The sequence below is a fragment of the Labeo rohita genome, chromosome 23 (assembly GCF_022985175.1).
Source record: "Labeo rohita strain BAU-BD-2019 chromosome 23, IGBB_LRoh.1.0, whole genome shotgun sequence".
NCBI lineage: Eukaryota > Metazoa > Chordata > Actinopteri > Cypriniformes > Cyprinidae > Labeo > Labeo rohita.
Genome location: NC_066891.1, coordinates 5,737,829 through 5,761,368, shown reverse-complemented (window position 1 = coordinate 5,761,368; position 23,540 = coordinate 5,737,829). Strand labels below are relative to the sequence as shown.

The following is a 23,540-nucleotide window of genomic DNA, read 5'->3' as shown; positions in this document are numbered from 1 at the left end:
TCCTCCAGGAGTTAAACAGATGTGAAAATTTGCCATGAACTTGTACACTCAGTGCCAAGAAGGGTCAGAGCAGTATACTTAATGTTCTGGAGGACATATTAAGTACTAGAATATTATACATTTGCTGAATTACATATAGGGTGTACTCATTTCTGCAATCCATTATTTAAACTAAATTGGCTAATTTACTTATATTACAGGAAATATTGGCATATATTTTGTTGTTTTTATTAAGTATAAGTTTAAAACATTTAAATTTTGCCATCTTTCCATGAATTATATTAATGATCATTAAGAAAATACATCTTTTATGTATATTAAGAGGGGGTGTACTCATTTATGCTGTGCACTGTATATAAATGGTATTTTGGCGGTTTAATATTTACAGATACTAGTCCATATCGCGTTTCGATTTAGGTGTAATGACCTACTTTTCATTAATTCATCCAAACATTCCACGTTATTTATTAAATTCCGTTTTTAGGACTGAATTCCTACGATACTTTTTCACAATAAAAGACTTGGAATATAATGCATGAGTGGTATAGACTATTGTTGCTGATGCTTTTTCATGCTTTTCTACAACAGAAAGGTTTGGAATTACATAATGGTGACCAAATGATGACAAAATGTTCATGTTTAGACGAACCACCCCATCCAAATTCAGGGCCTTGTTGGAGCCATGGCCTAGTGGTTTGTGCATGTGCTCCAAAACATGCCGAATTCAATCCCATTCCCCGACTCTCTCTAATATTTTATAAAGCTGCATGTGTGGAAAGAAACATAGGCCCTTGACTCATCTTTCAGGTGTAGATGCTCAGTTGAGGATGTACTACAGCAAGAAACAAAACAGTGCCAACAAATGATGACCCTCTGTTTTAATTTTTAAACACGCCTATTAAAAATTTACACACAGGAGATCTCTCGGCCAACCTGAGCCCTCATTCGCCCGCCTCCACCCGCACACCGTATTACGTTTCAAACCCCGTTTATCTGATGGAAAAACAAGTGCACGTCAGTGGATCGTCTACTAAAGAATGACAAACTCTAGTGCTGAAAAGCATATCTGAAGTCATTTGGTTGCTTAAAACTGATAAAAATAAAGATAGTGGAGAATGTGCGGTATATGGCAAGACAGGTTTGTTCTCCTACCTGGAACGAACATGAAACGCTTGATCCTCGTCTTTTGTGATTACATCCATTTAAGTTCATAGTAAAAGTCCAAGTTTAAAACAAAAACAGCAGACATGCAAGACACTGTATGAAGATGCCATCATAACTCTAAAACAAAGGACTAACTAAGACGGAGCAAACATGTCCATGTTTTCACCGGATCTGAACCATCGTCCATCTGACAGGCGGGCGACACAAAAGAAAGAGTCTAAGAAATATGAGCCTCTCCCACACACACACAGCCAGATGCACACACACCCACACACTGAGGTGTAAGTAGCTAATGATTTCACTAAGAAAACAGTCAATGACTGATTAATCACAACATGCAACACTTCCACCTACAAACTAATTCTAACTTAGCATGTATCATGTTGCATCTCATGTGGATGGGTGAACATGAGGAAGTCTCTTGACTTCCTCGTGAGCAATCATCTGATCATCAAAGACACTTTTTTCCAGGATGGAAAGCTGTTGCATTATAGTGGCTGTTTGGTGTGATCCAGTGCATGAGGAAAAACAAAGGGATTTGAATTTAGATTGAAGACTGAGACCAACATCACCATATATAATCTTGAGTAATTCTTCTATTCGAAGGGATGGTTACACAGAAATCATTTACTCATCCTTACGCCATTTCAGACCCACCCATATGAATTCATTTCTGCTGAGAAACGCAAGCGGAGACTTTTTCAACAATGCTACAGTGGGCAGAACCCGTCTAGCTACAAAGCTGACAAAAAAGAATTATAAAATCCATATGACTCACATACTATTCCAAGTCTTTTGAAGTCATATGATAGATTTGTGTGAGGAAAAACCCCAAGGATTCAATGCCACTTGACACTGCTAATGTTAAACCTGGTGTGATACTTCTTCATGCAATGTTTGAATATATGCATGCAAAATGAGATGTGTAAGTTATAGAGCTTTTTCTTTTTTTTTTTTGAGAAAATAATGACTTATTTTTGAATGTTTTTCTCACACGAAGTCACTGTATGATGTCACAACACCCGAGCTTGAGTTGCACAATCTTTATCATTATTTTTGATGACTGACATATGTTGACATAATATTTCCTTTTGCATTACACAGATGCAGCCATTTAAAAACTGAAATTTAATTGAAATGAAATATTTTTTTGATTTTGTATACTCTCCCATTTAAATGTTTGTGATCTGTAAGATTTTAAAGATTTTTATGCTCAAAGTTGCATTTATTTGATCAAAAATACAGAACAAAACAGCAATATTATTAAACATTATTGCAATTTAAAATAGCAGGTTTATATTTTAATATACTTTAAAATAGAATTTATTTCTGTGATAAAAAACTGAATTTTCACCAGTCATTACTCAAGTCTTCAATGTCACATGATCCTTCAGAAACCGTTCTAATATTTAGATTTATAATCAATGTTGGAAATGTTGGATATTTTTTGGAAACAATATTTTGTTCAGGATTCTTTGATCAATAAAAATTCAAAGGAACATAATTTATTCAAAATATAAATCTAGAATCTTGCTGAATAAAAGTATTAATTTCTTTTAAACGAAGGAAAAAATTACTGACCCCAAATTTTGTACAGTAAAGGAGTATCATTTCAAATAAATGCTGTTCTTTTATTTAACATTTTATTCATCAAAGAATCCTGATAAAAGTATCACAGGTTCCAAAACAAAATTATTAAACAGCACAACTGTTTCCAGCATTGATAATAAATCAGCATATTAGACCAATTTCTGAAGGATCATGTGACACTGAAGACTGGAGTAATGATGTTGAAAATTCAGCTTTGAATCACAGAAATAAATTTCTTTTTAAAGTATATTAAAATAGAAAACCACTATTTTAAATTGCAATAATATTTCACAATATTACTGTTTAGTCCGTATTTTTAATCAAATAAATGCAGCCTTATTGATGAGCAGACTTCTTTTAAAAAAAAAAAAAAAAAAAAAAAAAAAAGATCCCAAACTTTTAAACAGCAGTATAAATTTAAAATATAAATATAAGATTAAAAACATAAACATAAAAAAACATGAAAATTAGAAATGTTGCCTTAGGAACTAATATAAAATATGCTTGTTAAAGAACTAAAATTAGTAAAACTAAAATAACAGTTAAAGCTAAATGCTTTAAAATGCTAATAAAACATAACCATAACAAAAACACTAAATCACTAAAATTTCAAGTAAAATGTAAAACAAAAAAGAAAATTAAAAATTAAAGCAAATACAAAATATTAATAGCATATAAACAATACTAAAATAACACTGCACAGAAGAAAGCGCTAACTTTGAGAAAACAAAAGGGTGAGTTAACGACGTCAACACTTTTCATCTTTGAATTAACAATCCTGAAAACCAAACAGGCAGTGGGAAAATACAACAGAAATCATATTTGTTTGTACTTCAGGAATTCCTTGCATTGAGCATTAATCTGAAAGCATTGTTCACGTTCAAAACTAGATCAACCATCAATCTGAATACTCAGGAAAGGGCCGCGACCTTTATCTCTACAATGTCTACAGCAAAAAAAAACTTTGAACACATCCGTATTTTACACCACATTCGGTCAAACATGGTGGTTTTGTGGCTGATTCCTAAAGTCCTGAGCCAGTTTGTCCAGCGAACCCCAGGCCGTGTCCAGCCATAAGCATGTTATATAGACACACTCTATGTATTTTTCCTTTTTGTTTGACATTTTAACTTCCTTTCCAGGGTCATTTCACTAAACAAGCAAGACAGGAATATTTAACTACTCACACACAGATTCCAAATTGCATACTGCATCATCATTTCAGTTTCATTTCAGCATTTTCTTTATGCTAACAGTTCCAGAATCATTGAGACACTTGTTCAAAGGCTCTAGTGGAGTGACAATAGCTTTGTGACCAATAAATGACTAGTCTCTTCAACAGAATAAAACACAAAGGTACAGCCTGTGCACTGTAAACGCCTGCGATTCATTAAAAGATTCAAGCACACAAACACAAGCGCCGCTGTGCTCATTTTGTCAGCCGGAGCCTGTCCAGGTGTTTCTTATAAAATCCCACAGGAGGCTTTGGAAAGCAGCGAACTTTGAGGAAACACTTACAAGACAAGAACTCTTCGAGAGAGTCACGTAGTCACAATTCACCCCAAAATCAAAAGAAAAAATTAGATTTTACATAAAGAAAATGAAGCCTATTATTATACAGTTTGATATTTTTACTTACACATTTTTAAAAGAATTATAAACACATTTGATTGTTATTTTAATGAAAACCAATGATTTACTTCTGTATTTCTCATTACAGTCAATGATTAGTCTAATTGATGAAAATGAAAATAATCCTGTCTTTAAGTAAAAAAAAAAAAAAAAAAAAAAAAAAAAAAAAATGTCCTATAAAACAACCATGAAATGAAAGCCTGTATTATATTATATTGTACTATATTATAAATACATTGAAATGTTAATAATATAACATTATTTTTAAGGAACTACTGTAATGGAAATAATATTTTTGAGTGAGAATTTGTGAAAATGTGTTTAATAAATGGCACAAAGCACATTTTTTGGTTTATGCAAAATATAAATTCTAATTTGTCACCCATTTTTTTTATATAATGTAGTGATTTTGACACAATTGTGTCTACCATATACTCACTACTACTATGCCATGGTCAGCATATACTGACGTGTCTGTGAGATAAACTGTAAAGATAATTTTGACTAGTAGGAAGTCGGTTTTTGCACTAAATCGTCAAAAGGTAAAAAACAAATCTACTTTCACAAAAACAAAAAAGATAAGGAAGTACTATGCAATGCATAATACAGAATAGATCAGAGTAGGAGAAGCTGCTCAGGCACAAATAAAATAATTCCGAAGAGAAACGAAATCAAACTCATACCTCACTTTCAGATTTGTACAGCTTTAAAGCGTGTAATCGCGCTGCATGTCCTGTGGTGGGAGAGTTTCTCGCTTTTTTAGGAAGCATCGGTAAAGTTTCCTTCTCCTACTCCGCCATGTTTTCTCAAGACACTTTCCTTTCCTAACTTTTTTTCGGAAAAAAAAAGAAAGCGTCTTTTACTCTGGCACGCCAATCATTACACAGGAGTTTGTAAACGCCACGCCTCGCCATCATAATGCTTCAGTGCTGAAGTAATGCTCGCGAGCGAGTCGTTCTTGTAAACAGACTCTTTAAAATGATTCGTTCGAACCGATTCGCCAAGTGATTCACAAACCACTGTAAAAACTGAAGGGAGGGCGATATTGTGGAGTCATTCCTAATAATTAGAGTTGTTATTATTGACAAACTAATGTTTTTTTTTTTAAGTTTTGGTTGAATCATTTGTAAATCACATGACTATCAGGTGACTTTGTTTTAGACTAAAACCTGACAGTAGAATTGTTTAAGCACACGTGGGCAGCCTGTAAACTATGCTAAACTAATAAACTAGGCTATACACTAATCTAAAATCCATTTTATAGGCATAACCGTAAAAATAAAACGAACCAAAAAATGTAAGTGATGACTCGCGGTGAATCGATTCATTGAACTGATTATCTGAAAGAATCGATTTGCTAAAATGAATTGGATGTCGAAGTGCTCGTAGATCCAAATAACTTATTGCAAAATTTTGTCAACCTTTCTAGAGTTTGTGGCAGATTAGATGAAAATACGTGTGAAAACATAAAAGAAAGAAAGAAAGTAAGAAAGAAAGAAAGAAAGAAAGAAAAAGAAATTAGAACTATATCCTATATATCCTATCCTATATAGCTCTAATTTTTAGCAAAAAAAAAAAAAAGAAAAAAAAAAAAAAAAAAAAGGTAAAAACACTCACAAGGACTTTTAAAAACTTAAACATGGCCTAAATCTCATTAAGTATTGCGAGTAAATATCAGTCAGTGTGGTGTATTGACCAACAGGGGTCAGTGTTTATTACTGACAGATAAATCCAGATGAATGGCATTTGGTAATTTAAATACATTTTTCTTGCTTTAATAAAAAGTAATTATTTTGTAGACATTAAAGCAGAAAAATCAACTCTTGCTTAAGCACATACACAAACACATGAGTGACGACATCAGCTTAATTGCACAATTAAAGGAAAAAAATGGGCAAAACCCATTACACAGAAAAAGCATCATAAAATTGGGTAATATTTCCATCTCTGTAATGCACTCTGATGATGTGATGCATTAAAACACTTAAGGCCACTCAAAGAGCATGTGAAAACAGAAAGATAAACAAACAATTAAATAACATATTACAGCTAGAAAATATACAGTATAATACAATATTCATATTTAAAAAAAAAAAAATTACAATGATTTTACTAGCAGTTTAAAGGCAACGGAGTATAAATGCACATTTGGTGAGAATTAGAAGAGAAGGCTACATATAAAGAAACACAACACTGTTAAACACATTTGGTATTTCAATCTCTGCTCTATTTTGAAACACAAAAATACGCTATTTTCTTTGAAAATCTGAAATTAGTCACTATAGGTAAATAAGAAAGAATAAGAAAAAGTAAACGTAAAGACTTTGCACAACAAATTAGCGTGTTTATGATAATGAATTAAAATAATAGGCCTAGTATGACAAATACCAGTTTGAAATATCGAACTGCAGAAAGTAATGTTTTTATAGCTAAAATAACAAAGCAAATGGCCCCGGAACTGGCACTTAAGTAAGTTGTCAAGAAAGAATCAACCAGCAGAAAGAAGAAACCAGCACTAGTTGCCAGACCTTTAGCTCAAATTATTATTTTTGAGAGCGGGTTCAATTTTAAAGTCAATGTATTTATAAACACTAAGTATTTGCTACAACGATGCTTTTGAACATTTGTACTGTTACTGCAGGGGGGAAAAGATACAGGAATATATGATCAACAAATTGCAGGGCATTTTTTCACAATATGGGAACTTGACATTTAACAGCCTATTTACAGGCGTTTCAGCAAAACGTACACAGTATTACAGTTATGAACCACAAAACAACAAATGCAATAAAAAAAAGAGAAGGAAATATCAAACCACAGTTTTTAAAAATTCAACAAAATTACAACATTAAAAATATGTAACAACTTTCCCCGGTTACCTGTATCTCACACAGAATTAATCTTTATATTTGTATATACAAATGTTAAATACTGTAACACGTTCATACAAACCGATAAATGTATTCAAACCTCTTTTATTGGAGAGATTTTTACAGTTTAACATTTCTCCAAAGTAGTAAACAAATAATATAATTAAATATCTGCATTTAAAGGGCAATAGAAGTATATTTTCATAGGCTTTTCTATATAATGAACACTCTAAATAAAGGTGCTTCACGATGCAATAGAAAAACCTTTTTTGTCTAAATGGTTCCATAAAGAACCTTTAACATCTTTAGAACCTTTCTGTTTCGTAAAAGGTTCTTTGTGGCGATAGAAGGTTCTTCAGGTTATAAAAAGGTAAAAGAGTGATGGTTCTTTAAAGAACCTTTGACTCAATTGTTCTTTGTGGAACCAAAAATGGTTCTTCTTTGGCATCGCTGTGAAGAATCTTTTAAAGCACCTTTATTTTTAAGAGTGTGCCCACCCAGAATCCCCCCAAAAGCACCAGTTTTGCTTTGATAAATTCCAGTATTCACATTTTTTTTAAATGTGTATAATTCACTGATATACTGCAACTCAAATATATTATGTCTCTTTAAGTCATTTATTGTCATATAAACTGAGCAATAGAATCTGCATTTAATAAAACTGTTTCATTGAGATGTTCATGTTTTCTGGAGGTGTTGAGGTCTGTATGGAGGCACTGGTGAGTTTTAATGACTCTAGAATGGTGTGTCCATCTGACTTCCTTTGGCTCCAACAGGGACGACAACATAACTCCCCTCTTGATATCGCATCCATCGTAAGCGTATTTCATTCTGAACCTGACAGACAAACACATATGTAATATATGTGACCCTGGGCCACAAAACCAGTCGTATGTAGCACGGGTATATTTGCAGCAATCTCCAACAACACATTGTATTCTTTTATGCCAAAAATCATTAGGATATTAAGTAAAGATCATCTTTCATGAAAATATTTTGTACATTTCCTACCACAAATATATCAAAACTTAATTTTTGATTAGTAATATGCAAAAGAACGTCATTTGGACAACTTTAAAGGCGATTTCTCAATATTTTGATTTATTTGCACCCTCAGATTCCAAATTTTCAAACAGTTGTATCTCAGACCAAATATTGTCATATCCAAACAAACCATACATTTAAAATCTCAATTTCCAAAAATGTACCTGTATGACTAGTTTTGTGGTCACATATAAACACAAAATCTCAGGAAAGACTTGATCAAAACCAAATTTAAACCTAACATGTTTTAAATATTATAACTGTATATTATCATGATGCTTTTGTTTTTCTGACAGCACCCATTGACTGCAAAGGATCCACTGGTGATGGCCCGAGGGTGAGTACATTTTCAGCACTGAAATGCAATGCATTATTATTATTCATCCTTAATTGCATATTGGCCTTTAAGCAGTCCTCTTGCAAATTCCCCAATCTGTTTCTTAATCAAATTAATAAAGACTGGTAAACATGTTTGTCAAGGATTTTATTGGGCCAGATTTTGAGTACCAGTGTTGTTTATGCCTCTGAAAACGCTGATTATCTCCATACAAAAACAAACCTGACTTGCAGAATCAACAGTAAACAAGCCGGTTAGTCCAGATACCTGACTTGCATGCATTTTACAGTTTGAAAATGCATAAGGGCACTGCACTTACAGAACCTAGCATTCAGCACATTATTTTGAATTTTGCTGTATATTTAATATTTTTATGATGTGTCATAATCACTCACCTCCTGGTTTAGGAAACAGTAAAGAACTGCAACAATGAGGCCCTTAAGATCAAAAAGAAGGAGAAAATCAAAAAGAAGGAGAAAGTCAGTTTATGTAAATTGCAGAAAATGTTCCTTACATCAAATATTATAAATCCATCTTTCTTCCTCTCCCTTTCATCTCAGATTGAATGTTTTGAGACAAAACAATGATATGCTTTTCACGTTATTTCTGCAAGATTTTGTGCAGGCCCATAGTACATCATTTATGCATAATCATGGATGTATCTGTGTGTTTTGAGTCATCCGCTCAGATCCTAATCCTTTAGGAGTATCCATGAGATGTATGACCTTTCAATGCTATTCGCAGTGAAGAATCATCTGGCAGTGTGTGTGTAAGAGAGTAAATCCAGATAATCTCACACTGTTGGCATCCAACATGTGACACATTTTACAGGGGTGACTTTTAAATTTAAACATGATAGGAATTGTTCATTAACTTCTATGCTGTTAATTGTTCTATAGAATTCAAAAGTAAAAATTCAAAAGAATGTTTGTGCTCATGTTTAAATTTAAAATGTTCAAATAGCTCTATTAAATCAGTTCTTTTTAGTAAAAGAAAGACAGCACAATCAGAATAGTGTGATTCACAAACAAGTCTGTTAAAACAGTTCTTTTTAATGAATCAAAAACACACAGTGCAAATACTTAAGTCTGATAAACTACCAAATGACTCTTTTAAACCAATTCTTTTCAGTGAATCAAAAACATGGTAGTCCGATACATGAACAAATGACTCTTTTAAACTGGTTGTTTTTAGTAAATCAAAAACATAAAGGACAACTAACAAAGTTGGATTCACAAACAAATGACTCTTTCAAACTGGCAATCTCATTGGCTGGCGCTCACCTATTATAGTCCCTGTTTTGATTTCAGCAAATCAGTTTGAGCGAACACAGATAACGTGATTAATATTCATGAACCTAGTAGCTCATTAACCCTTTGTGCGTTTTATACTGTTATTAGTAGGCCTAGTAGAATTGAAATTTTTTTTGAAGAATTTGAAGAGTATTTTGAAGAATTTTTTTTCATTTTTTTATTGAAACATTAAATTACAAACAATAGCACCACCACCAGTCCAAATATGTACTTATATTGTATAATGTTTATATATATATATATATATATATTCATTTCAATTTCATTCTTTTAACATATTTAACATTGGGGGCATCCACATTATTTGACATATTTAAACGTTTTTTTTTTTTCTTAAAGTAAGACAGTAGCTACTTTCCCTGGTAATTAAACTTTTATAATGATGTCATTTCTGAAAATTAACTAGTAAATATAATTAATTACTTTTTTAAAGTAACATGTCCAACACTGGCTCACAAGCAAATGACTCTTATGAGCCTATTCGTGTAATAAATACTTTGAAAACACTCAAAAACATTCTATACCATTTCATGGATGTTTAAAAAAAAAAAATTCTACTTGTGTGTTCCACAGAAAAATAACAGCATACAGGTTTGAAACAACACAAGGATGAGTAAATAATGGTATGATTATCACATTCAAGTGAACTACTCTTGTACTATCAGATCACAAAGGCAGATAAATGGCAGATAAAAAGGATGTGAACATGGCCCGTAAGTGATAGCCTTGAAGGCAGGTAAATCAAAATATTGCTCTTTTTGAGCAGTCTGACATGTCAAGCTCTTGCACACACACGCTCACACACAACAATATATACAGGCTCTGTAAACAGCAAATAGCAATCTGAAAACTTGAGGTGCCTCCCTGCCTGTCAGTCATTTCACACATTCAGAGTGAGCTGACATATCTGACTAGTCAAGATAAATGACACAGTCCTACTTCATTTTTAGCCTACAAAGAAAGTAATTAGCACTAAAAAACACACATCACGGACATCATATTAAACCTTTACAAGAAGGTAACAGCCTTCCTGTTATGTTTCTTGAACTCCTGCATGGAATTAATCTTTAAAATTAGTCACCGGCCCTTCAGGAAACTCAATTAGTGTTTCATCTAACTAAGTAATATCTCTAAAGCCCCAATGTCCATCTTCTGTCTCAACAGATCAAAGGTGAGTATGAGGTCTGCTCTGAGGTTGTTTTGATCTGAGCTCATCTGAAGGATGGAATACACCACAGGACTTTTAAAATCTGAGCAAAATATTAGGCGTCATACACTTTTGGACATTGAAAATTGTTAAAATGAAGAAAAAATGTCCATCATATACTAAACGACAAGGGACAGCACAGCGAACGCAACAAACTCTTCAACGCGTCTCATTGTTAGTGTGTGACTAATTAAAAATTTGTTAGTTAATCGGACTACACTGGTTGTGCTGCACGTTTGTAATTTAACAAAAAGATCTGGTTTAAAAGAGTCATTTGTTTGTGAATCAGACTATGCTGTTTGCTTTGTATGTTTTTGATTCACTAAACAGAACCAGTTTAAAAGAGTCATTTGTTAGTTAATTGGACTACACTGGTTGAGTTGTACCGTGTGTGTGCGATTCACTAAAAAAGAACCATTTGAAAAGAGTCATTTGTTCATGAATCAGACTGTACTGTTTGTGCTGTGTTTTGATTTAATAAAAAGAACTGATTTAAACGAGTCATTTGTTTGTGAATCAGACTGTACTGTTTGTGCTGCATGTTTTTGATTCAATTAAAAAAAAGGTTTAAAAGTCATTTGTGAATCAGACTACGCTGATGCTTTGTATGTTTTTGATTCACGAAACAGAACCAGTTTAAAAGAGTCATTTTTCTAGTTAATTGGACTACACTGGTTGAGTTGTACCGTATGTGTGCGATTCACTAAAAAAGAACCATTTGAAAAGAGTCATTTGTTTGTGAATCAGACTGTACTGTTTGTGCTGTGTTTTGATTTAATAAAAAGAACTGGTTTAAACGAGTCATTTGTTCATGAATCAGACTATACTGTTTGTGCTAGTTGTTTTTTATTCACTAAAGATGTTTTAAAAGAGTCATTTATTCATTATTGCTTGTATTTTATTACTGACTTTAAAAAAATTTCAAAAGAGTCATTTGTTCATAAATCAGACTGTACTGTTTGTACTGCGTGTTTTTGATTCAATTAAAAAAAAGGTTTAAAAACTGTTTGTTTGTGAATCAGACTACGCTGATTGCTTTGTATGTTTTTGATTCACTACACAGAACCAGTTTAAAAGAGTCATTTGTTAATTAATTGGACTACACTGGTTGAGCTGCACTGTATATGTGCGACTCACTAAAAAATAACCATTTGAAAAGAGTCATTTGTTCGTGAATTAGACTGCACTGTTTGTGCTGTGTTTTGATTTAATAAAAAGAACCGGTTTAAAAGAGTCATTTGTTCGTGAATCAGACTATACTGTTTGTGCTAGTTGTTTTTGATTTACTAAAAATGTTTTAAAAGAGTAATTTATTCATTATTGCTTGTATTTTATGACTGACTTAAAAAAGTTATAAAAATCATTTGTTTGTGAATTAGACTACGCTGACTGCTTTGTATGTTTTTGATTCACTACACAGAACCAGTTTAAAAGAGTCATTTGTTCGTTTAATTGGACTACACTGGTTGAGCTGCACTGTATATGTGCGATTAACTAAAAAAGAAACATTTGAAAAGAGTCATTTGTTTGTGATCAGACTGTACTGTTTGTGCTGTGTGTTTTGATTTAATAAAAAGAACTGGTTTAAACAAGTCATTTGTTCGTGAATCAGACTATACTATTTGTGCTGTGTTTTGATTTAATAAAAAGAACTGGTTTAAATGAGTCATTTGTTTGTGAATCAGACTGTACTGTTTGTTCTGCATGTTTTTGATTCACTAAACAGAACCAGTTTAAAAGAGTCATTTGTTAGTTAATGAGACTACACTGGTTGAGCTGAAAAAAGAACCATTTGAAAAAAGTAATTTTTTCGTGAATCAGACTATACTGTTTGTGCAAGTTATTTTTGATTCACTAAAAATGTTTTAAAAGAGTAATTTATTCATCATTGCTTGTATTTTATGACTGACTAAAAAAATAATTTTAAAAGAGTCATTTGTTCGTGAATTGGACTATACTCTTTGGGATGGACATTTTTGATTCAATTAAAAAATGGTTTAAAAGAGTAATTTCATTTGTTCATGAATCAGACTATACTGTTTGTGCTAGTTATTTTTGATTCACTAAAACAAACTGGTTTTAAAGAGCCATTCGTTTGTAAATCAGACTACACTGGTTGCGTGGTATGTTTATGATGGATTAAATGAATAATTCTAAAAGAGTCATTTGTTCTTAAATCAGACTGTACTTTTTGTGCTGCATGTTTTTGATTTAATAAAAAGAACTGGTTAAAAAATGGCTTAAGTCATTTGTTTGTGAACTACACAGGTTGATTTTTAGAACCAATTGAAAAGAGTCATTTGTTTGTGAATTGGACTGTTTGTGCTGTGTGCTTCTGATTGAATAAAAAGAACAGACTGAAAATAGTCATTTGTTCATGAGTTGGACTATACTGTTCGTGCTGCATGTTTCTGATTCACTAACAAGAAAATTCATTTGTTTGTAAATCACACACGAAATTCTGCAGACTAGTTTTAATTTTTGGCAACAAGCGTCAGCACGTCCAGACTGCAAATCTGGGCAAAGTCGTGTAGTGTATTCCAGTCTTTGTAAGTTTATGCATGCTGTATTTGTGTTTAAGCTGTGTTGTGCTGATAGCAGTCTGAATAACCTGGAAGGAGCCCAGACAGAGCTCGATGCAAAGCCGCAGGCTCACGTTGAAGTAGTCTGGGAGGAAGCTGAAGACCATGTAATGAGTGCCGAAGAGAGGGATGAGGAGGAGGGTGGATTTGGTCAGTCGCCTGAGGGGAGGAGAGATAAAGGATCAAGAGAAGGAAGGGTAAGAGTGTTATTGGGCAGATTAGTGCAGGGTGCTTCTGGTGAGTGATTTTATGGATTCAAACGAGTAAGAACACGATAAGGAAGGAGTTCAGACAACACTGTAAAGGAATAGTTCAAAAATCAAAATACTGTCAATATTACTGTTGCCCTGTCATTCCTAACCTGCATGCTGTTATTTTTCCCAAGTACAAGGAAAGTGAATAGAGACAGACGCTGTGAAAGCTCCAAAATGCTGAAAGCATCAAAAGAGAAACATTGAAATTATCTGTTTGACTTGTAGGCTATATTTTATAGAGCTTTGTGAGAAAACATCCTGCACATTCAAACTGACATGTCCCTTTTGGTAACAAAATATGCAAGAAACCACGTTTATACATTATACGTCTCATTGTTTATACGTAGGTATTTATACGTAATGTTTAGAGGCACAAAACGTACATTTTTGTACGTTTTTATTGATGCTAAAACATACAGTTTAGACATATTTCAACATTTAAAACGTACATATCGCTACATACTTTTTAGCTAAAAAAGGTAAAATATTTACGTGTCTTTTATATTAAGATATTCGTATCAACGCCCTTTTTTATCATTTTATCAACAAGCGATTTTGATTTTTAGCCCCCTTAGCCTACCCCAAACCTAAATGTACCAATTTCATAGCGAATACAAAAGGATATAAAACGTAACTGACCAAAATATGCAGGGAAATTACCATTTTAGTAACAACGTAGAATAAAAAATATTGTTATAGTCGCTAACCCCACTCCTACCTCTAAACATAACCATAAGTCTCTCTCTGAACAGTAATAAAGAAAAACATGACAGACGAATAAGTGTAATCGCATTTGTAATTATGATGCGTGTATGGTGTATTATATGGTTCTATTGTTAGTCACAGCATGTTGGAGAAAACGCCTTTTGTGTCCCATCACGTTAATATTACATGAATGGTTAAACGATTACAGAAATGTTATTTATTTCAAGGGTTTAAAGTGTAGTCTTGTTTAACATTATGTAGGCCTATTCTTGGAAACGAGCGGGCAGCAGAAATCACACAGCAGAATGAAATGTTATAATTCTAATATTAAATAAACGATTAACAATTTAATAACGCAATTGAAAACATAAGGTCATTGGTATGACAAATAAAAAAAATAATAAATTAATGCAGTGATTTCAATATTCATATTCGTTTTTAGGTGTCGTCAATACGTCAGTATTGTACGTTTAAATGCTGTGAAAACGTCAGTATTGTACGTATTAGTGTCTGGAATAACGTAAGTAAATGTACGTTTTGTAGAACCACATTTTACGTAAAATGCATACAAATTATGAGAATTATCGTTGGTCGTTTTGGCATCAGTTATGGACGAATGGAGATTAATATGATGTATCAAGCGATTCACTTTCATTGTCTTCTGTTGAAAAAGAAAAATAACAGCAAGCTGGTGGTAAAAAAAAAAAAAGACAGTTTTCATTTTAGGGTGAACTGTTCCTTTAATATTCATATGTGTCCTCTGTATTTGCACACTGATGTGAATATTCTTAAATGCATTATAAATACTGTGAGTAATGTTGTATTTAAAATTTCTTGTGTTTGTATTGTTCTCTATTTGTGAGCCATGTAAACATGAATATGTATGAATGTAAACATATGTGCCATGATTATAATAGGCGTTCTGCTGATTTTCTACTCACACTCCAAAACTATGATTTTCTTTCTACATAGAGTACAGGTTTAGCTGCTGTTTTCATAAAACAAATCTGTATGAATAACTGTAGCATATAGTCTACGTAACTCATACGCTATATTCCAAGCCTTCTAAAATCAACTTTGTGTGAAATTGAAAGTTTATTCAATCAAAACATTTTTTTATTTATACTAGGTGTGCTATTCCTTTAAATATAAATATAGACGAGGTCCCTCAGTGTTAAATGAATTAAAATTTCACCCACAGATCAATGATCTCGCTGTGTTTTACCATATCAGCACCGCTGCACACAGTTTTAATGCAAAAGCATGAAATAATCTGACAGAAACTCTAAAAACACAGATCCCGGAGAGTGTAGCTGTCATTCACAGGCCTGTGTAAAATCTGCATATGTATGACTATGAATATAAACACAACAGCAGCAAACACTCATTTTTGGCAAACACAAAGAGTCTCTTCATAAAAACACCATTAACAGGACACATAACCAAACACATACACACATCTCTCTCAAAATATTGTTTACGGTCATTCACTGCTCTTTAAACATGAGCTGTGCCAGGCAGAAATGTACTGGAAATCATCTTCTGACACATGGATGTAAAAACAGTATTGAAATTTCATTATGTTGCTTGGCAACAGCCTACAGTTTAACTATATGAACTGCCAGAAGAACTGTTTATTTTAATTATTGTTATTATGACAGCTGATTACCATAATCATACACCAAAGTACTTAGAACAAAGTACAACAGTATTGCCACTGTACATGTTCAAAAACCATGGTACAATGTCCAAAAAGTACCATGGATTTGACATGTTTTTATTTTATTGTTAATACTTACAAAAAACTACCAAAAAGTATAATATTTTGGATATTATTTGATTATCTGTATATTTATATTATCTGAACCCTTTCCAACAATGACTGTATGATTTTGATATCCATCTTTTCACAATGAGGACAACGGAGGGACTCATATGCAACTATTACAGATAACCAAAACCCGCGCTGATGCTTAAGAAGATAATCTGATGCATTCATTTGAAGATCATAGTAAATTTAACTTATTTTGTCTTCTGGGGAACATGTAAGTATCTTCTGTAGCTTCTAAAGGGCAGTACTAAAAAAAAAAATATATATATATATATATATATATATATATATGTGTGTGTGAAAAGATGGATCTCAAAATCATACAGTCATTGTTGAAAATGGTTCAAATACACAAAATTCTGAAAAACCAAAGAATTTGTGGGACCTGAAGAAGGCAGTTTAACAGTTCAGGACAAACAAGGGACTCATGAACAACTATCACTAAACAAAAAAAACACAGCTGTGGATCATTCAGGTAACAACACAGTATTAAGAATCAAGTGTATTTTTATAAATTCAACTATTGTTTTATCTTGTTGACTATATGTAAACGTCTTTTATGTAAAATATCTTATTCAGGCCAGTACTAAATAAAAAATTACATGCATTTTGTATGATCCCTCTCATTTTGGTAACATAATAAACATTTTGCAGATTCTGCAAAGTGTATGTAAATGTTTGACTTCAACTGCATTACATTTACAATATAATCAAATTGTAAACTGTTATTTTAAATATTATTTTTTCACAATATTACTGTTATTACTATATTTTTGATTAAATCCATCATTGTTGAGAATATGATATTTCTTTTTAAAAAACAAAATTCTTAAATATTCAAAACGTTTGGTTGCCAGTGTATATGCATAGTATAAGAAAGCTAATTCAAAATATTAAAGAAGTCCACTTCCAAAACAAAGATTCACATATAATGTACTCAACCCCCTTGTCATCCAAGATGTTCATGTCTTTCTTTCTTCAGTCGTAAAGAAATTATGTTTTTTGAGGAAAACATTTTAGCATTTTTCTCCATATAATGGACTGATATGGTGACCCGAGTTTGAACTTCCAAAATCAAAAATGCGGTTGTAAACGATCCCAGCCAAGAAAGAAGGGTCTTATCTAGTGTAACGATCGGTTATTTTCATAAAAAATAATACAATTTATAAACTGTCTAATGTCAAACGCTCATCTTGTCTCACTCAGTTCATGACAGTTAGGGTATGTCGAAAAACTCCCATCTCATGTTCTCCCTCAACTTCAAAATCATCCTATATTGCTGTTTTACCTTTTTTCTTAAGGGAGTTTGATCCTTGCATGTTCGCTTCGCAAAAACTGGGTCTGTAGGATGATTTTGAAATGATTTTTGAAGTTGAGGAAGAAAATACGATTGGAGTTTTTCGACATACCCTAACTGTCTTGAGTCAGAATACACAGAGTTCAGGAAGAGCGAGGCAAGACGAGCGTTTGAGATTAAAAAGTATTTAAATTGTATTTTTTTAATTAAAAAAAAATGATCGTTTCGCTAGATAAGACCCTTCTTCCTCAACTGTGATCGTTTACAACTGCATTTGGGATCATTTGAAGCTGCATTTAAGCTGCCTTTTGGAAGTTCAAAATCGGGGCACCATATCAGTCCATTATATGGAGAAAAATGTTGAAATGTTTTTTTTTTTTTTTTTTTTTTCAAAAAAACATAATTTCTTTACTGACTGAAGAAAGAAAGACATGAACATCTTGGATGACAAGGGGGTGAGTACATTATATGTGAATCTTTGTTCTGGAAGTGGACTTCTCCTTTAATAACACTATAATAACTCAAAACAACTCTTGGGCTTTATCTGTTAAAATACCTAGAATAGCAAAAGCAATCTTATTTCCAGTGGCAGTGCTGCTACAGTACAATATGTGGTGGGGAGTACAGTATAGTAGAGATGAAAGAACAAAAGCATGGTACTTAAGAGAATCACATTTCCAGCAGCCGCCGTGGCTAAAAATTATCAAAGGATCCTTGCAGTGACAATGACGTGTCAAGTCCACAACAATCTCCTTCAGCTGCGTTCTGAGAACTCAATTCTATTTCCTGTCAGCATGCGAGGTTTGCCTCAGCTTTACATCTGTAGTGCTTATCCGTGGATCTCAAAGTCAAGCTCCATGAATTTCATTACCACATCCCTAGAGTTCTTGTGCATCTACAGGACCTGAAAGAACAACTTTTGCATAACATCCTGTCTACTGTCTCATTGCTATACTGTAAGACATTGTTTCTGTATAACCTGACCCTTGCTATGGTTTTCATTAGTGTAATCTAATGCAGTCAGGCTGATTCGGTTATATTAAATAATGTTTATCACTTAATTGCAACATTATGTTAGCATATGAGGCACATTTTTAACCTGAACCTTTTTTACAGTTCAGTTTACCAGTTGGTGGAAAATGATGGAGCTATTAAAAGAAACATGTTTCAACTTAAGATTTCATTTCTACTCATTGTTTAACTCATAAGCATTGTAGACAACAAACATTTGCTTTACAGTAAGGATGTACATTAACATCAGTTGTACAGTCAACATCAACTATACAAACTATATTTATGCAGCATTTGTTGAGTCTGGTTAATGTTTACATGAATAAATTTTACTACACTACAGTGTTATTATTGTTAAGTAACATGTAAACTATAAACATTTTTTTGGCAATTTTAAATTTAATTAAATTTACTTTAATTTAATTTTTTTACTTTTTTATTTTATTTTATTTTATTTTGTTATTTTATTTTTGCATGAAACAACTTCAAAGTGAAAAAAAAAATTATATTAGAAACAAATTACGCCCTGGCAACTAACTGATATAAATAAGTTTATACTGAAGTCCTAAAACTACTAATAAAACCGAAAAATAAATTAGAACTAAATAGAAATATATTTTAAAAAATAATCATAAAAATTAAAAAGTACATAATCGAAAGAATGAAAGTAAAATTAAAATACAAACTGAAAATCTAAAAATAAAATCTGATTTAAATTATGAATAAATACTAAACTCATTCTGAAAATAATATTTAAGGAATATGATAAGATTAGTTCATGCATTATGAACTAAAATGAACTATATGTATATTTATAAACCAATATTGCCTGTCAGTTAATAATATCTAATGCATTTACTAAAGTTGATGTATTGAACCTAGCAATTTGTTAGGCTTATCATAAAGCTCTCTCCACTTGAGCCACGCTATCATTCCCACAATCCCCCACACTGATATGCTGCTCAGCTCCCATAGAGAGTGAATTGAAAGCACCCACTCATCTCCACACGTGAGGACACATGCAGTTCCTGTCCCATTTTTGATAGCCCTGCTGATGGGTTTGTAGTGTTGTCTTGTTTTCTGTACCTGTACTGAGCTGAATTGTTGAACTGGATCAAGCGAGGGTTCAGTTTCTGCACCAGAATCCTGATAATGTTCATGAAGAGAAGGAAGTTCACCTGGTTGGGTGGGAAAACAGGGAAATCTGAATTTTAAAAAACTGTGTGTGAGCCAAACTCATTCATCCATGTCACTCATGCTTTATCTCACCCCTATGGAAACTACAATGGGGCCTTTGATTATCCACCAATAAGGAGAATCTTCATTTATGTCCCAACACCTGGAAAACACCCAAAGGCCTGGATAAGACAGAGCTGATTCAAATCTCTACCTTTTCTGCTCTCTCGCAATCCATTAAAAGACTAATTTCCTGTCTGATGTGAGAGCAGAGCAACTGTGGATCTAAAGAGGCAGTGAAAAATAATAAACACTCTTCTGCTCTCACTGATTATATGGCCAGGTAAAAGGTCATTCAAGACATTCAGCTTTTTCTGTTGCTATGCAGTTATTGGGGTGTTCTGGATGGTTTAAGCGTGTTGCTATGAGGTTTCCGGGGGGTTCTGGATGGTTTAAGCATGTTGCTATGTGGTTTCCGGGGTGTTCCAATGGTTTAAGTGTGATGCTATGCAGTTTCTAGGGTTTTCTGACTCATTTAACTGTGTTGCTATGCAGTTTCTGAGGTGTTCTGAATGGTTAATATGTTGCCATGTGGTTTCCGGGGTGTTTCGGGGTGTTCTAGATGGTTTAAATGTGTTGCTATGCAGTTTCCAGGTGTTCTGGTTGGATAAGTGCGTTGCTATGCAATTGCTAGGGTGTTTTGAATGGTTTAAGTGTGTTGCTATGCAGTTTCCGGGGTGTTCTAGATGGTTTAGTGTGTTGCCTAGCAGTTTCTGGGGTGTTCTGGCTGGTTTAGTGTGTTGCCATGCGGTTTCTGGGGTGTTCTGGATGGTTTAAATGTGTTGCTATGTGGTTTCCAGGGTGTTCTGGATGGTTAGGTGTGTTGCTATGCAATTACCGGGGTGTTCTGGATGGTTTAGTGCGTTGATATGCAGTTTCCAGGGTGTTTTGAATGGTTTAAGTGTGTTGCTGTGCGGTTTCTAGGGTGTTTTGAATGGTTTAAGTGTGTTGCTATGGGGTTTCCAGGGTGTTCTGAATGGTTTAAGTGTGTTGCTATGCAGTTTCCAGGGTGTTTTGAATGGTTTAAGTGTGTTGCTATGGGGTTTCCAGGGTGTTCTGAATGGTTTAAGTGTGTTGCTATGCAGTTTCCAGGGTGTTTTGAATGGTTTAAGTGTGTTGCTATGCAGTTTCCGGGGTGTTCCGGATGGTTTAGTGTGTTGCTATGCAGTTTCTAGGGTGTTCTGGATTGTTTAAGTGTGTTGCTATGCAGTTTCTTGGGTGTTCTGAATGGATTAGTGTGTTGCTATGTGGTTGCTAGGGTGTTCTGAACAGAATTGTTGTGTTGCTATGTGGTTGTTGGGGTGTTTTTGTGCGGTTGCTAGGGTGTTCTGGGTCACTGCTTACTGACCGAAGTCTTGTGACATTCATTCTAGTAGACAGATAACTGTAATGTCCTAAGCAGTATGATGCAATAACACAGCAAATGACAAAAGTCACTGATTTATGATAAAGCTATCACTCATTCTAGAAGAGCATTGTAAGGGTGTCAGCCTGGGACTTCTTGTAGCTGCTGACTGAAAACATCAAAGACAATAAGATGAGTTCTGTAGTGTGCACATGGCTTTAGGGGCTTGTTTTAATCCCTAACCCTAATATGAACGAGCACCACTAAGTCAGGGAGGGAAATATGTGCAATTACTCTGTATCCTCAAAATACAGTCTGGAGCAGATCCAGAGGATGATGCAGACCAGCGGAAAACCTGCAAGAAAAGACAAGAGACAGACAAAAAGATTATGTTGTTAGTGAAAGGGAATCTTACAGACAGTGTTCAATGCAACTCTGTTAAAAAAGAGCACGGATAATAAACCTAGAAGCTATTATTTTCAATGATGATCATGATAATGACACTAAATGTAGAATCTGAAGCAGTTTATTCCAGATTTTATTCAGTGCTACCCAGACAGAAGCAAATTAAAAGAATCAGTGCTATGCTTTATGAAATATTAAGTGCCTTTTAGTTAAATTACCAAAAGTTGGCGAAAACCAAAATTAATAATTTAAGCAATTATGAAAATAAGCTTAAACGTTTATGGAAATGACAGCATTTAGAGAGCATTCATTACAAATTAAACATATTTGCACAAGAAACAAGAAAATGTCCTGTTTCAATTTAGTGCTTTCTATTTTTATGTATATAAAGAAAAAGAGCAGATCTCTTAATAATCTTAATGAAATGCTATTTGCAACCCACTGAATTTTCCTAATGTGGTGCAAAAAATGTAAGACAGGGTTTGATTTAATAATTCAGGACTTGATTGGAAATAGCATTATAGAATATCTCAGTTTTAACAAAAGGTCAAAACTAAAAATAATTCTAGAGAACAACCTGCCCAGATGCATAATTCACAATAAAACCAGGAGCGTGTAAAAACAAGATTAGTGATTTGCACATCTCTGTGTTGAGAACTGCATCGACAATGTCATTTAAACTGTTTGTTCTTTCAATTGTCTGCTCAAATCAGAGACGATAGCGATGCCAATCACAAGAGTTGTTCTGACACTCCTCAGCCCTCCCAGGGTAACGGAGAGCAGGAGAGAGAGAGACACAGAGAAATATAAATGGAAATTGAGAAACAGAATAACAGAAGGATCATGCTGTACTTCACTGATTGGAGTCACTGAAACTGTAATAGCTGCTAACACGAGAAAAATAATAGGTTTCAAAAATAAGGATCATAATGTACAGCCAGCAATGAAATTGACATTACTGCAGAAATAAAACCATAGACGGGCTGATCACGACGTCAGACAAAGCACTAACATTATTCTTTACATACATAAACTACCATACAAACGAGTAGTCAGTAGCATGTTTTAAAAGGAACCCCAGGTATTAAGACTTGTATGCCTTAATAGAAAGATTTACGTTATTTAAAAAATCCACATCATTTTATACATATTTTGGACTATGAGGGTCAATGACGTCAAGTAGTTGCACTGGGTGAGATACTAGCACTATCTGTGGCTATTTTTAATGTAACAGAACTCAAAAAATAAAATACTGATACGATGCCATATTGTGCGGCTTTTGGTTGTAATTTTCAGTTCAAGGGCAACAAGAGAAACTGTGCTCTACTAAAAGCCTCAAAGGCATCAGAGCTAAAGTGGAGAAAACAAAGATGCAGGTCTTTAAGATGTTTTATTAATCCACAGGCATCTTCCCAGTCTTTTCTCCTCTTCTTATCGAAGAAAAGCAGTGAAGACTTACATCGCTTCTCTTGTTGCCCATCGAGTAAAAATTACAACCAAAAGCCACAGAATGTGACATTGTATCAGTATTTTATATTCCGAGTTGCGTTTCAGTAAAAATAGCAACAGGTAGAGCCAGTAGCTCGCCAAGTGCAACCGTTTGACATAATCGACGCAGAATGCACTGTGCACCTAAAATAATGGCGCCCCCATAGTACAAAAGTATGCATAAAACGATGTGGATTTTTTAAAAATAACGTAATCTTTCATGGGTTTC

The 23,540-nt window shown here is 33.5% G+C and overlaps 2 protein-coding genes across 5 annotated transcripts in view; both read right to left on the bottom strand.

Annotated features, from left to right (window-relative positions):
- Positions 1 to 5,297, bottom strand: part of gpsm2l (G protein signaling modulator 2, like) — a 35,947-nt gene extending 30,650 nt beyond the window's left edge. The window contains exon 1 of one of the 3 annotated variants that reach the window (XM_051097081.1): positions 5,070 to 5,297. Coding sequence is in view for 2 of the 3 variants with exons in the window: in XM_051097078.1 (XP_050953035.1) it covers positions 1,153 to 1,202 (50 nt within the window). In the remaining variant the exon portion in view is untranslated. Of the gene's footprint in view, positions 1 to 1,152; positions 1,375 to 3,941; positions 4,049 to 5,069 lie in introns of those variants that run through there. The other 2 variants (XM_051097080.1, XM_051097078.1) reach the window with 2 other exon arrangements.
- Positions 5,298 to 6,125: 828 nt separating this feature from the next.
- ghrhrl (growth hormone releasing hormone receptor, like) overlaps positions 6,126 to 23,540 on the bottom strand; it is a 44,414-nt gene continuing 26,999 nt past the window's right edge. Inside the window, exons 8-13 of one of the 2 annotated variants that reach the window (XM_051095683.1) lie at positions 21,713 to 21,773; positions 20,107 to 20,176; positions 19,924 to 20,015; positions 13,769 to 13,898; positions 9,033 to 9,074; positions 6,126 to 8,093 (exon numbers count right to left, since the gene is read on the bottom strand). In XM_051095683.1, the coding sequence (XP_050951640.1) occupies positions 7,992 to 8,093; positions 9,033 to 9,074; positions 13,769 to 13,898; positions 19,924 to 20,015; positions 20,107 to 20,176; positions 21,713 to 21,773 (497 nt within the window). In that variant the 3' untranslated portion in view covers positions 6,126 to 7,991. Of the gene's footprint in view, positions 8,094 to 8,409; positions 8,656 to 9,032; positions 9,075 to 13,768; positions 13,899 to 19,923; positions 20,016 to 20,106; positions 20,177 to 21,712; positions 21,774 to 23,540 lie in introns of those variants that run through there. The other variant, XM_051095684.1, reaches the window with a different exon arrangement.